General features: G+C 39.0%; 1 protein-coding gene across 1 annotated transcript in view; it reads left to right on the top strand.

Moving 5' to 3' along the window:
* The window catches only part of GPC3 (glypican 3), a 414,862-nt gene that overhangs the window by 262,272 nt on the left and 136,824 nt on the right, over positions 1 to 15,766 (top strand). Inside the window, exon 4 of the mRNA XM_045538900.1 lies at positions 8,302 to 8,435. Coding sequence (XP_045394856.1) covers positions 8,302 to 8,435 — 134 coding nt within the window. The remainder of the gene's footprint in view (positions 1 to 8,301; positions 8,436 to 15,766) is intronic.

Genomic DNA, 15,766 nt, shown 5'->3' with positions numbered 1-15,766 from the left:
AAATGAAGTCTTAGTATTATTATGAAAATAAGTTTGCCCTTAGAACCTCCTGAGAGGGTCTCAGAGAACTGGAAAGAATGGATTGGAGGAGGTCAAAACAGGAGCTTCAGAGACCAATTAAGAGGCTGTCAGGATGGTCTATGTGGCAGCGGTTCTGCAGCTTGAGTGTACATCGGAATCCCCTGGAGGGCTTGTTAAAGCACACTTGGCTGAGCTCCACTCCCGCGGTTTCTGGTTAGTAGGGCTAAGTTCAGGCCCCAAAATTTGCATTTCTAACAAATGCCCAGGTGGTACTGATGCTGCTTGTCTTAGGGCCACACTTTGAGAACCACTGCCTTGCTACTCATCTCAGACTTCACCCCAGATCTACTGAGTATGAATCTATATGAATAAGATTCTTGGATGATTTGTATGCATATTAAAGTTTGAGAAGCACTTCTCTAAGAGACAGTTAATGGAATCCTAGGCCTGAGGATAAAGAAAAGTGCACAAGTTTAAAAGGCAAAAAACAAGACTTAGTGTCTGAATGTGGGGAAGTGAGAAAAAGGGAGAAATCACCAGAAATGCTTTGGTTTCTTCTGGCTTGAGCAACTGAATAGGTGGTGATCCCATTTCACTGGGATGAGGGTCACAAGGAGATGAGTAGATTTAGAGGAGTGGTATTTGAATTCAGCATTAAGTTTATTGACTATATGAAGTTCTCTTTTAACCACCACATTATTGGTCATGTGTGATTAAACAATTATGTTATGTGCTCCTGGTGCTGGGAAGAGATTGGTATTGCATAAGAAGTGTTAGGCACACTTGCAGGATTCTAATTTCAGCTCAGATTCCATTTATGGCAGATATAAATTAGTAAAATGTAAGTCTCTTTTACAGAAGAAGCCTTTAAAACCTGTCTCCCGTTCCCACAACATTCAGCCCCACAGGCACAAACATGCAGGTTAAAGACACAGGGTAACCAACAAAAATCACATACCACCTATTAGTAATTCAGGCTCTGAAGAACAGAAGAGGATATTCTGGGTATCCCAGAGCAGACCGAACCAGACTGTGTGACTGCTGGACATGGGCAAACTCACCTTTCAAAGTGGGGATTCAGTCTCACCAAACCCTTTTACTGTCTTCCACAAATCTCTAGTTAAAGAATGCCCCTAATTATTATAATATCTAGCTACCTATGTTCCTGACCAGCTGAGCCAGGATTCTGACCTGCAAAGCAGGCTGCAGAAGGGAGGTAGTCTCCACTTGCAGAATGAATGAGTTGGATTTCTATCTGAATGGGTGAGACATTATGCTTTTAACCATTGTTTTATTTGATCCTCACACTACAGCCAGATACAGCAGGGATTGTTATTATCTCCATTTTGCAGACGAGGAAGCTGAGTTTCAAGGAAATTAAATGACTTGTTTAGAGTTATTGAAATTTTAAGAGGATGAGCTGGGACTGAACCCCAGGTTTACTGACTCTGAATTGTGTGCTCTTTTCACTATAATATCGTGCTTAGTTCAACATAGCAGCACACTGATCTGCAGGACATTAATTGCTTTTTGGATTCCAATTTACTTCAAGAGCTGACTTGTATGAAATGTTCAAATAATGGCACTTGATTTCTTAAAATAGCTTGATTCATAATACATTACAGATTATTAGTGAGCTTTTATCTTAATGGTCAAGCAATTAATAATGAGTCACGGCAAAATGTCTGAGAGGTGGAAAAAAAAGCACATTGTCACCAGGTCTGTTCATTATCCTCTGTGCTCTATATCCAGATCAATCAATAGTTAATTAATAATGATGTGCTTCCTGAAGTACAAGGTATAAATTAATTTAATGCCCATATGCATATTTTCTGTAGGAAAAATGAGTGGAAAATGCCTGCCATGCCCATTTCATTGTAAGAAAATGTATGTAATGATTACAAGCATATAATAAGAATGGTTTGCTTAGCCAAATGTTTGTTCATTTCTGTTAATCAGTATTCATTTGAGCTACTTCCATGCAGTTTGTGGAAGCAATGCAATCAGTTGAGTAGTGTGGCAGATTTAAATCAGTAATAAAAGCCCTGGGGAAATTAACAAGACAAAACATTAACCACAGACTAAACATTAACATATATTAGCATTTTTATTATACCTGTAGAATTGTTAAATGGGCATGGTTGCTACTATTAAAAAGTTTATGTTGTATATCACATAATTTCAATGTATATTTTGTTTTTAAACTTTTAAGATTTAATTAAACTAAATTGTATGGCAGTATAATAGATGATTCAAGAGAATGAACTGAAGTTCATCATTTTAGTTTAACTGGAAACCTATGGAATTCCCACCCTACTCCACCCTCAGCCCCAAGGTACCCCAAAACAAATGCCACAGGTAATATTCATTCAAAGTGGATGGTGGAATCAGAGTTGATATTTAAATTGCATAACCCCAGAGGAAGTTTTATTTTTAATTCTTTGAGGTTGTGATGACTCCATCGATGATCAAAGACTAAATTTAAACCAAGTATTTGGCAACATTTCTCAGAAAAGCACTCTCTGGGACCAGAATAATCAGCTGGGTTATAGCAGAAAAGTTATTCTATAATTAAATAAAACTGAAAAGCCCTCAAGAGGTCCTCGAGTCTTGGTGGCTTCGGGTGTGACTCTTGAGAGGGGAGTTGTGCTGATCTGAGTATAATTCAGTGGGGCATCCATCTTCCTCCTCAAAAACCATCAATTTTTTGAGGGCAGTATGATGTGTCTGTGGCTTTTCCTGAGCTACAGACTCACTAATGGGAACTTTTCTCTTTCTATGTCTGCTCTCCCTCTCCTTTTTCCCTTTTTTCCCTCTCCGTCCTCTTCCTCCTCCTTCTTCTATTTTGGGCCATTTAAGTTAAAATATTCACACACATTTATTTTTAAGTACATATTTACATATTTATTTTTAAATTTTAATTTTTTAATTATTTTGGATATGTAATAGTCATACATATTTTGGATATGTAATAGCTGTACAGTTACATATTTATACAGAAAGAAATGTAAAGCATTTCATTTATCAAGAGCAAAATAGATCCATTGGAGTTAGTTAAGAGTGGGAGAGAGCCAGAGATACACTTTAATATGGTAGCACCTCCCCCCAACACACACACACACATTCTTTGTAGGCTAGTACAGCTAAAGGCTTGAATTTGTTGCATTTTTATAGCCATAAAATTCACCTAGAATCTTCATTTTGGGGGAAACTATAAAGGATGTAGTGGAGTTAGACATCTGAATTAGAAAAATGTAGGAATTACAGAAGATTCTGTAGCCAACCCAAGAATCCAAATTCAGGAACCAGGATCTGGGGACATCCTGCAGGCAGCAAGCAGCAGGCTGGGCCTACTTGGGAGCTGCCTCTCCTGTAGAACTTGACATCCAGTGCTTCAGTATGGTTACTAATTCACTCTTGTCTGGCAGGCCAAAGAGTTAAATCATTCCACTATTGGCTCACAGCTATTTGAAATACTGCCCAGAACCTAGGTTAAAATTGAAGGTCAGTTATCTGTTTATCTTGAACAACTTTAGCCCTTTCTTGGAATATGTTTTTGAATTTTTCATCATCATCATCATCATCATCATCATCATCATCATCATCATCATCATCATCACTGTTTTCCAATTATGGGTGAAGTGTCCATAGGACTACAGACCTGAGCCACACCCAGTGCTAGGAAGCTCCAGAGTCTATTCTAGTGACAGAAATCCCTGGCATGAGGCGGGGGCGGAATTGAAAATAAAAACATAGGTTTTAGAGTCAGACAGACCAGCATTCAAGTCTCAACTCTGCCACTTAGCAACATTGTGACCTTGTTTATGGTCCTTGACTTTTGTGAGCCTCAGGTTCCTCATCTCTAAAATGGGGTTAATAATACTTGCGGTGTACCCTCAGAGGGTTGTTGCAGGGCTCAGTGGAGAGAATGGGGAATGGATGTAGAGTTATTTATGAAGGACTGGGCCAGAGTAAGGTATTGTGTTACAAATGTGAGGTATTGATATTGTTAAGAAGCTTACAATATAGACTACCTTTGTCTGCTTGGCAGTCCGGAGTGAAAGATCAAGTCTGAGTTTTTTGTCACTTGAGAGTTCCCAGAACCAACAGCAAATGGGGGCCTGAGAATGAATATGGTTCGATTTTAACCAATGGAGTATCTGCATTTCTTGATGTGTCAGTAATGGAGTACAGGTATGAATTGTATCAGACCAAATGCTTTGCATGATTTCAAAATCTTAGGCAATGATAGGGTTCAGGACACAATACCCCCAAATATGGCACCCTGGCAGTTGAGAAAACAGTAGAAGCAGGAAGGTCACTCTCACCTTCCCTTCACCCTTTCTCTGCTAAAGCAGGCTGCAAAACCTAACTGACCTTCTTCTGAAGTAGGTCATAATACCCTACCCTCATGTGAGAGGCACCCACCCTATACCCAGAGGAAAGGACCATTCTTATCTCTGAAGACACAGAGACACAGAGAAGAGCCTGAACAAACAGGCCTGGCTAAGTTTCTCCCAGTTTATTACCATTAGATTATACCTTTTTTGTCCAATCATACTTCCCCACCACTATTCACTTCTTCATCAAACTTAGCAGAAAAATGCACAAGTTTCCCTATTTCTTTGAATCTTCCTTTGTAAAGGATCCTGTGTGACATAAAACTTATATAAAATGTATTCGAATGCTCTTCTCTTGTTAATCTTTTATTCCAGGTGATTCAGCCATGGGCCAAGAAAATAAATTTTTCCTGCCCTACATACTCCACTTAGAAAGTAATTTTCACCTTTTTTTTCCCCAAGGGAGCCTAGAATAAAATATGGCACTTCAAATATCTTGTCTCCTTCCTGTGTCTAAGGCTAGACTTACAGGTAGAGTGAAGCTGTGGGATTAGGTGATGACATCCTGCTGTCGAGGAGAGGTAGAAGTGGGGTTGTAGGCCAGGTCTCCTGATGCCCATCCTGCTGTCTCTGCACTATCTATACTTGCTGGCCAGTGTATTTTCTTCATGTATATCCAAGGCCAATGCTTCTGGATCCTGGTAGAAAAAAAAATGGTGCTAAGGTTACTAGAATGATTTGCTGGCCTGGGTATGGTCAGAGGCCCTGCCTTCTTCTTATATTTCAGAATTTGTAATACTTCCGAGCGCTATTTCTTCCCCTGCCACAGGTCTGGTGCATAACTAAGAGCACCATTAGGAGCCATGGTTTATGGAAAATGAAAAGGTTTTATATTCCAGCTCTTTTGATAGAGACACTCATCTATCCAATAAATTCACTCCAACTAACCAAATTTAAAGGTACCAGCATCCTTGACTAGGTACATTAGTCAGTGAAAGGAAATTGGATTGCACTTCTTATTTAAGAGCCTTAAACTCCTGGCCAGGATACTGATTTCTAAAAATGCCACTTGAGAGGCTAGCTTCTTTAGCAAGCGCAGCTGAAGAATAAGACCCAGGTCTCCCAGCATAGCCTGATGTTTCCCAATTGTGAAGTTGAAAGGACTTCTTTAATGTGAATGCCGCATTTCTTTGAAAATTATGTTTTCTTTTAGGGTCTGCTTCTCAAAATAAGCTCACAATATTCACCTACAGCTCGCATGGTGTGGAGGTGAAAGATGTGAGGAGAAGGGCCCAAAGGGGGGGGATATATTTGACGAATGCTTTGTTTATGAGAAGAATTTGCTTCATGGTAGATTTGTAGAAGAAAATATAGCCTGTCTGATAAGATGTGGCACATTTCAGATGGGGGAATGGGGATATTGGCAGGACACCATTGTTTGCCCCTTACCCCACACAGAGCCTTGGAAAGTCTGCTTGATAATGCCACATTGGGTGGCTTGGGAAGAAAGGTCAGACTGCAGACTGGCTACATTCTCATTTGTTCTTAACCTTCCTACTTTTGCCTCAGCTGCACCCCTTTCCAGTAGGTTGGGGTGGGTAAAAACTTTCAAGTCTTGCTGTGGCCCAATTAGTATTCACTGATACAAAGGCTTGACTTTCAATAGGGAGGGAGATTTCACAGCTGTGGGTTGCAAGTAGACAAGTTGCTGTGAAAGATGTGTGAAAGATTTTATTTTGGTGCTGGATTTGGAACAGGTGTAGGTCAAAGAATGTGTCCTGTGCTCCTGAATGTGCTAAGAGTACTTTTATCCTGCTGAAATAGACTCTCACGTTGATGTATTGTCACAGAATAATAAATAGATGTTTATGGAACAAAAATCACGATTTTGTCCATGAAATTTCATCTGCAGTTTAATAACGTAAACATGTATGTTTAGAGATAGAAACTGATAATGCACAGTCTGCCCTCAGTTATCTGTATCTGCATTATATGCTTTGGAAGTGATTGGAACTTAACTCCCTAGTCCAGATAGACAGCCCCTGGCCTAAAGCACCCTCCCAGACTGCTACCAGTGAGGGCATATTCCGAGAATGCAGATTCTTCATTTGAACTTAATATTAGCCCAAGTCAAATAGCATTACATAAGTACATCTGAAAAATTCAGTATCATACATTCCAAAGCCAAATGAAATATTTTCTAGTGTCTTCAGCTTTTGTTGCATTCCCATTAAGAGAAGCTATTGAGAATAGCTAGCCTGAATATCAAACTATAGGTGCTATCTTTCATAAATGGAGGTGATGCTACTCTGATTCTCGATTTTTTCTAATTCAAGGATTTATTTATATGGAAATCTTTCCAAAGCTATGCAAACTACATGCCATTTATGCCTTTATATAGAGATAGATAAGTTAATGAATGCTTTCATGGCCATCTTGAGAAATCCAAAAGCTGAGATTACCACACAGAGCCCACAGTTTATAAGTAGAGTGGTGTGCTGGGCCTGATAATATGAGATTCTTTCATTCACTTCAATTAATTCACTTAACTGTACAAAATCTGGTTTGAATTCCATGGAGGTACAGAAGTGACAAAGATACAACCCTTGTCCTCGTAAGATATTTCTAATATTTTCCCCAAAGTTTACAATCTATATATTCACCTTGGCTATGTTGGCTGGCTATGTTTTTGAAGACTGGGAATTCTTTTTTTTTTTTTCCTAAAATGTAGAATGTAAGCAAGGGGAAATCAAGCATCTTCTAGGGAGGCAATGTTGCATAAGATTTGAAGTCAGACAAATGGGTTCAAAGTCAGACAAGTGGATCCACTGCCTATTTGCCTTAGGCAAGTCACTTAACCTCCCTGAACTTCAATTTCCTCATCTATAAACATGGGGGTGATAATATTTACCATAGTATCTGGCATAAGGGTGACATATAAAGTTAATATTCATTCTTCTTTACATGGAAGTTCATTTAGGCTTTTCTTTGAAAATGAAATAAATTGCAAATCTGCAAATAATTTAACCAAAGAAATCAGATAGAATATATCTAAGCAAGAAAGATGATGCCATTTCCAAAAAATCATTGCTATATGAGTATAAAAGAGGTAAGCTTTAGAGGGAAATATCCAATAAATATTTTTGAATGAATGAATGAGAAGAATTGGGAGGAAGGGAGGAAGGAGGGAGGAGAGAAAGGAGGAAGTGAGGGAGGAAGGAAGGAAAGGAGGGAGGAAGGGAGGAAGGCAGACAGGCTCTATCGAGCACCTGTATTCTTTAATACATTCAATCTTTCAGTCCTGGGCTTATTCAGTGCTACGTGATTCACCGCTGACAACACTGGCTATTGATTGGTTGACTTGCCTTCTTCCCTCGGGCATTTTTAGGAAAGCCAGATGAACAACTAAACTGACATTCTGCAGAATTCCTTAGCTCTGGTCTTATAACAAAATACTCATAAGAATCTGGAGCATTCTGTGTATGGGAGGCTGCTCTTCTATTAACTGCCTACTCCACACACCTCTCACACCTCCTATCTCCGACACCAGTTCTTCCTAAACTTCGCAATTCCCTTTTGTAATTTTTTTCATACGTGTAAACACCAAGTGCCATTGAAAGGCATCAGTAGCATGAGGCCTGTGTAGAGGGTCCTCTCAAATGTACACTTCACTGTAGAAAAAAGCCATTTTTCATCTTAGGAAATCTCTGAATAGGCTGTGCTCAGAATGGGGCCCTCTTTCCCCAGTCTTCAACCTTCTTTCCTACCAATGGTTCTTTGCCTTAAAAGGTATCACCTTTTTTTTTTCTTGCTCTAGTAACAGCTTTGTTCTACCCTTTAAAAAGAAATTGGGGAAAGAAATTGAAGTGCATTTCAGAATTTGTTTCTACTGTCATATCTGTGAAAGTGTTATTTAATTATATTGCACTTCTTGTTTCAGATTGGCAAGTTATGTGCCCATTCTCAACAACGCCAATATAGATCTGCTTATTATCCTGAAGATCTGTTTATTGACAAGAAAGTATTAAAAGTTGCTCTCGTAGAACATGAAGAAACCTTATCCAGCCGAAGAAGGTGAGAGGTTCCCGCACACCCCCACCCGTCTATTTCAGCATACAATTAGCAATTGTGTTTTAAAGTCAAAACCATTGGAGTGAAGCTTCTTAAATGCAAGTTATTTAGTTCTTCGGAGTAGGGTGCTTGATTAATTAAATTCTATCATCTGTCAATGTTTAAAAAAACGTGTTTTATTAAATAAAAATATTAAAGATATTAAATAAAAATATTGTATAATATCCAAGACATATTCAAATATAAATTTGCCACATGTAAATATCTAGTTCAGCAACACAGATTGAAATGGACTTTCCTATTCGAGGTCCTTTATTGATTAAGCAAAATGTTTTCTGTTTACAATCTGGTCTCACAGTTCCATGGCTTGCTGTGTGGCTTTTTCCATTATTAACAGTGAGTCAGAGTTAAATTCACCAGAGAGAAGCTGGCAAGACACACTCATGTGTATACATACACATATTCACATATACACACATACATCCACACTGCACACTTTACACACTCTTTTAAAAATGATAAAATGAGAAATCTGGTTCCTATTTCTTAAAACAACAGTCAAGGGGAAAAATACAGGTTTGTTTCTTTTTCTCTTCATCCCTCCTCCCCCCATCCAGTTTCACTCCATTTCTTTTCTAATTTTTTGTTTGCAATGAGGGGTAGAAATCCGGATTGGACACCGGACACAACTCTAGGAGAATTGCCTTACCCAAAAAGACTGCGCATGTAGCCAACCCTGCTGCTGGCTCAAGAATAACTAGGCATGAGTTCTTCCTATTGAATTTGAAGGGGTTGGGTGAGATTGGCGTATAGATGGAAAATTAAGAGAGGAAATTAAGTAATATCTCAGATTTGGGCTAAACTGTTTCATTCCTATCAATTTACTACAGAGGGGTTTGAAATGATAATTCTTAATCTATATGATACAGTTTAGGATGAGAGAAGGCAGTAATGCAGCTTGAGAGGCCTCCACTGATGCATTTCAGAAAGTCACCTTTTCTTTTGTTAACTTCCAACCTAATGGATTTCTAGTTTCCCTATAGCAGCTGTTTTCAAGTGTGATTTCAGGACTTCTGGGAGTCCCAGGGACCCTTTCAGGGGATCTGTGAGATATTCCTTTTGCTAACTACATATCCGTGTGAATCTGGATATTGTTCATATACTTCAACCAAAACAATGTATTCCAACAGATTAAACACAGAAGTCAGTAGGAGAATCGACCTGTCTCCTATCAAGCCAGAGACTCAAGATATCTTGCAAAAATGAAAAGTAGTGTCACTTTTCTCACTAATTTTTTCACAAAAAAGTTATTTGTATTAACATGTAATGGGTCTATAATTATCAGTTTCAAATTAATAAAAATTTAAATTTTTTTCTAATTTTAAATTTCTAAAACAGTAAGCATCAATAAGTGTCTGTCATATAAACAGAAACTCTTTGGGGTCCTCAATAATTTTTAAGAGCTCAAAGGAGCAAAGGAGTTGTATTAATTATCTCTTACTACATAAGAGATTATCCCAAAGCGTAGTTATTTAAAACAACAAACATTTGTTATCTCACAGTTTCTGACTGTTGGGAACTTGGGAATGGCTTAGCTGGGTGGTTCTCAGAGTTTCTTAAAATTTTTTGCTCAAGATGTTGCCTGAGAATGCAGTCATGGGCAATATTGATGGGAGCTGGAGGATCTACTCCCAAACTGGCTCACTTACAGGTGCAGCAAGCTAGTGCTTGTTGTTGGAAGGAGACCTCAGTTCATAACCACATGGACCTCATGAATCAATCTCCTCATGACATGGCAGCTAGCTACCTCAGAATAAGTGATCCATGGACAAGAGCAAGGAGAAAGCTGTAATCTCTTTTATGACCTAGTCTTGGAAGTGACACACCATCAATTCTGGCATATTTGATTTGTTGGAAGTGAGTCACTAATGGTAATCCATACTCAAGGATAGGGAAATTAAGCTCCACCTCTTAAAGGGAGGAGTATCAAGGAATTTGTGGACATATTTTAAAGTCACTTCAGGGCTCCTAACATACAAACATTTGCGACCCATTTTCCTATAGTGTAGGGGTTCTTTGGGAAATTTTTGTCTTTCTGGGAAGACAAAATTATAGCCATTTATCAAGGTCCTCTTTAGCCCCTGCCTGTCCTTTGTCAATTGTTCTCCATTGCTTTCACTCCTGGCCTGAACCACCTGAATCCATCTGAAGCATTGATCTTTAACCAGTGGAAACCCCTTCCATATTTGGCTAAAGTGAATTTTACATATAGATACAGTGAGTCATTACTTAATGTCGTTAATAGGTTATTGGAAACTGCCACTTTAAGAGAGACTATGTATAACAAAACCAATTTTTTTCTCATCAGTGTTACAATGAAATGATGTTGAACAAAATGACAGTATGCAAGGACCTACTATATGTCGTTTTGCTTAAAGTTGCAGTTTCCAATCAATGATGTTAAGTGAGGACTTACTATATGTGTGCCTGTGTGTGTATATATATAGACACACACACAGTCACAGATATATATCTTTATTAAATTCAGCAGAAATTTATTAAACATCTGTTATGTGCCAGAATGTATACTAGGCACTGAAAATACAAAGACACAATCTCTGCTCTCCAACTCAGTGTAATGAGGACATATATATAATAATATAATACATACAAATAATTCCAAGACAGTTTTGTAAGTGCTAACACAAAAGAATGTCCAGAGTACAGAGACAGCCTGCAGGGCAAGACAGAACCTCTGCCCAGGGGAGTTATTATATAATGGAGACTTCATGGAGAAAATGGTATGTGAGTTTGTAGCAAAATCACATGTGGAGCTTTATCAAATTAAAAACGCCAACCCGGTCCCATTTTGAAATTACCCTGTTGACCCAGACACATTTATTAAGTAGAAGGTTTATCAAGGCTTGCTGCCATGGCTTCTACCTTGGGCTCTGTGGGACCTATTCCCTTTCACCTTACCAGGGGTGGTTCTATGGGTGTTGATTACTCCAGGGAAAGTAGACATTGATAAATGGGATTTGGTCTGGGCACTTGGATTTGGCACTTTGTCTAGATTCATTTTCTGAACTGTGGCTAACCCCCAGAGAAGAAAAAAGATAGCAGGATAGTAAAAAAAAAAAAAAAAAAAAACCTCACAAAGCCTGTAGATGTGGGGTGTTGGAAGCATGAGCCTGCCCCATTATGCTTCTCATCTTTGTTTTGCAAACTAAAGTATTAAATTCTGAGATAGAGCCTTTCTTTCTGAATTCTCTGGCAGAAGAAGAAAACAAAACAACAGGAGAGTGTTTGATTTTCTTTAACACCCTCAAATAGGCATTGTAAACTCTCTTAGGGAGAGAGGAGAAGTGGGAATTAAGATGAACTCTTCTAAATGCACTGCCCCCTGCAGTCTGATGTTATTAGGAGGGTTTGTTTTGGCAGAGTGTTAGTACCTCTATAAATTTCTCAGTATGTTCTGCACAGCATTTCACACTGTCCAGAAAAATATATGTGCCTCCAGCAACCCCCACGCCCATGCCCAAGCTCCAGCCTCTGTGATTAAAAATATGATAATTGCAAAGGAACCCTATTGTAGCATTCAGTCTGCGGAGATTGTGAGCAAGCTGTCTGAATCTGATTATGAGTTGAAAAGCCCATTGCCTTATTAAAATAACAACACACAAAGAAATGCAGGATTCCTCTGGTAGCATTCAGAAGTCATCTGTTTGTTTTGTCTGCCCCCAACTGGGTAGTTTGCAACACACAACTAATCTTAGAAATAGCTTAGTTCAATTTCAAGGCGATTTGATACTCAACTGGTGGTCTACGTGTGGGACTCAGAGTTCCTTTAAGGAAGAAGTATTGAAAATATCTGTCATCAGATTTAAAACAGTGAGGGTAGAGCAAGATGCACAAGTAGTATAATCAGAATAGAAGTCAGACCATCACAGCTCCTTCCAGCTCTCATATTTTCTGCAAATCTCAGTTGTCAGCCTCTCTCTCCTTTGCCTCTTGAATGCCTCCCTCACCACTTCCCTTATGCTACTGTTTACCTTGTCATTTTCATATCCATTCTATTGTTTTGTAGAATGCATGAGCAATATCTTTTCCTTTTCCAAACCCCAGATCTGTAGTTGAATAGTCCATCCTGCATCTGTATACCAAGCTTGTAGTCTAACATGTAAAAAAGTCACATTCCCTCCACCCTTGTGAAATTACATCTATGTATTCCAGCCCTCCACTTCCTGCACTCCCCCTCCTCTCCTTCCGCTCTGACTTGGTCTAAAGGGGCAATGGATTAGGTGACACTAGTAAATGACCTAGAAAGAAAAGAACAAAAGCTGATCTCAGCTCCCTGGTCCAAAATCAATGCTTACTCCCACTCCCTCTCAGACTGCTCAGCGGTGTCTCCCACCCTCTGAACAAAACAACAAAGTGTGTCCTGAGTGAATCAACGAGTTTCAGGTCTGGTACAAGTCATTCTGCCCTAAATAGGACTCCACTTCTTTCAACATTTGTCAACGCCATCCCTGTGCTCGGCATTGTGTAAGGGTTAGGCGCCAGTGAATGGAGGAGCTCCTAGCCTAGTTAGGGAGACAGACATACAAATAAATAATTTTCATACATTGGGGTAAATGCCAAAACTGAGCTAAGAGTGGCAGCATCACAGATGGTTTAAGTTAGCAGCTCTCCTGGGAGAGTTAAGAAAGGCTCCTTGGAAAAAGTAACTTTTGAGCTGGACCTGAAGGGTAAGTTCAAATAAACTCTCAACAGATGTACGGAGGAAAGGAAGATGTTCTAGGCAAAAGGAACGGTATGAGAAAAAGTATGGGCTAGCTGGTCTTTGGAACGGTACAAAGTTTTAGTTTGGGGTCAAACTGTGAAAGGCTCTCTCCACCAGAATTAGGCATTATCTTGCATTATTCCAATTTTAGTTATTTTAGTTTACATACTTTCCTGCATTTTTAATTTTTTTAAAATAATGAGCTCATATTACTTTACATTTTTTTAAAAAGTACCTTATTAATAAAGGAAAAAAGTTCAGGATCTGCAGTCGGGGATGAAAGGCTGTTTTTACTTGCAGTGGTTTCCAATTAGTGCTGCTTTGATGCCTGCCCAAGCAAATCATTGCAAAACAGCAAAAGCGTTCCCCTCCCCCATAACCAAACAAGGGGACGCTCCTCTCCAGGATGATGGAAGCCCTCCAGGGAAGATCACGTGCACCCAACTGCAATATTTCAAAATGGCTTGTGCACGCAAAGAGGCCCTATCCTTTAGTTCCACATTTAACACATGGAATGGAAACCTCTATGAGGAGACTTTTTCCTAAGCAGACTGCCCTAAGCAAATGTTGGGTTTGTCCTAAGTGAGAGCCGTAGGCTCCACTATTTATATATCAATGGTATGTTTGACATGTATGTATTAGAATAAAATGGAATTAGAATCAAAGAACATTCCCTTCAATGAAATTGTTTTTCCCAAGCCAGGCAACTAATTGTCCAAACTTTTTATACTTTTTTTTCCCCCCTAAAGACAATTCGGTCAAGCAGACTACCTGTTGTCTGTCATAAGCTACTAGCACAAAGAAAAAAACCTGGACTGAGTCATCCATGGGTAATTAATATGTCAGTTTAGTTTCAAGTGTCTTTTTAAAAAGAGAGGAATAGAAATCTTCAACTCATCTCCCTTTAAAATTATAAGCAGGGGGATATAAAGCTTTATCTAAGAAAAGAAAAACATAAAGTACACTTAACTCCCAGGCTAGAACAAGTATAGGAAGGAATGACAGAAAGAGACAAAAAAGAGAGAGATGAGAGAAGCCCAGTACACTCAATAGGAGGTAAACTACTCCTTGTCACCACTCTGCTGCTGTGGTGTCAGAGGACATTATCACCTGTTGTTGCTGTCCTTTGAAAAGCTCATTAACTCTCCAACCATTTAGAAAGTCAGTTTTTCCACCCTCCAAAATAGTATGTCTGGATTTATTTTCAAGGATCAAAGTTTCTTTTGGAAACCAAGGTTTATTTTTCCCACAGTAATTCAGAAGGTTTTGCACAAAGGAATGGCCTGCACTGTAACACTGTTCTTTGGAACTCTTAGGTATTGGCCAGTTTGCTAGTGTGCTGGAGACCTCCTCTTTGTACTCCAAAAGGCTGGTATTGCCTCATCCCACAAGGTCTAGGAATTATTTGAGAACCAGCATTTATTTCATTATTCTGAGGTTCTTTTTGAATCAAATCCACCTTGGACTCTAGGTAGGTTCCAATAAGGATAATACACACTAAGAACCAAAAAGGACTTAGAAAACAAGCCTATCAAGAAGAATAGGTTTTAAAGAAATAAATGCGAAACTTTACTCAAGAGAAAAAAGTCTAGAAGGAAATACACTCAAATGTTAACAATGATTTCTCTGGTTGCTGGAAGTATGAATTTTTTTCCCTTCTACCTTTCTTTATTTTCTAAATTCTCCATAATGAGAAAGAAAACCAAAAGACTTTATTTTAAAAGGTGAAGGAAGAAATAGATTTTAACCACTGCTTACAGCTGTTGCAGTGCTAAAGTTGCAGCTCTTAGAAATTTCTTTTCTCATCCCTCACCTGTGTGTTTATTTTATTCCCATCTAATCCTGTCTTTTCCCAGATCTCCTGACTGTATCCTTCCATTCTTCCAAGGGGCATCTCTCCCCAGAGTAGACAAGCCTCTCTTTCTCCGAGATGTATTTTTCACCTCTTCTCTAGCCTTTTATTGGAGGGGCAGGGGCAACAGCTTTATTGAGATTTAATCCATATGCTATACAATTCATCCATTTAAAGTGTATAATTCAGTTGTTCTTAGTATAGTGACGGAATTGTGGAGCCATCCACACAATCAGTTTTAGCACATTTTCATCACAAGAAGAAACCCTCTACCCTTTAGCTATCATTTCCCAACCCTCATCTCCCCAATCCTAAGCAACCACTAATCTACTTTATTGTCTCTATAGATTTGCCTATTGTGAACATTTCACATAAATGGAATCATATAATATGTGAACTTTCAAGACTGGCTTCTTTCACTTAGCATAGTGTTTTCATAGCTTACTCATGTTGTAGCATGTGTCAGAACTTCATTCCTTTTTGAGGCTGAATAACATTGCATTGTATGGATATAGCACCTTTTGTGTTTTTGTTTTTGTCTTTTGTTTTTTTTGAGACAGAGTCTCACTTTGTAGCCCAGGCTAGAGTGAGTGCCGTGGCGTCAGCCTAGCTCACAGCAACCTCAGACTCCTGGGCTCAAGCGATCCTCCTGCCTCAGCCTCCCGAGTAGCTGGGACTACAGGCATGCGCCACCATGCC

This window comes from Lemur catta, chromosome X (assembly GCF_020740605.2).
Source record: "Lemur catta isolate mLemCat1 chromosome X, mLemCat1.pri, whole genome shotgun sequence".
In the NCBI taxonomy this organism is placed as follows: domain Eukaryota; kingdom Metazoa; phylum Chordata; class Mammalia; order Primates; family Lemuridae; genus Lemur; species Lemur catta.
The sequence above is the reverse complement of the archived record's forward strand: the minus strand, read 5'-3'. Positions and strand labels throughout refer to the sequence as shown.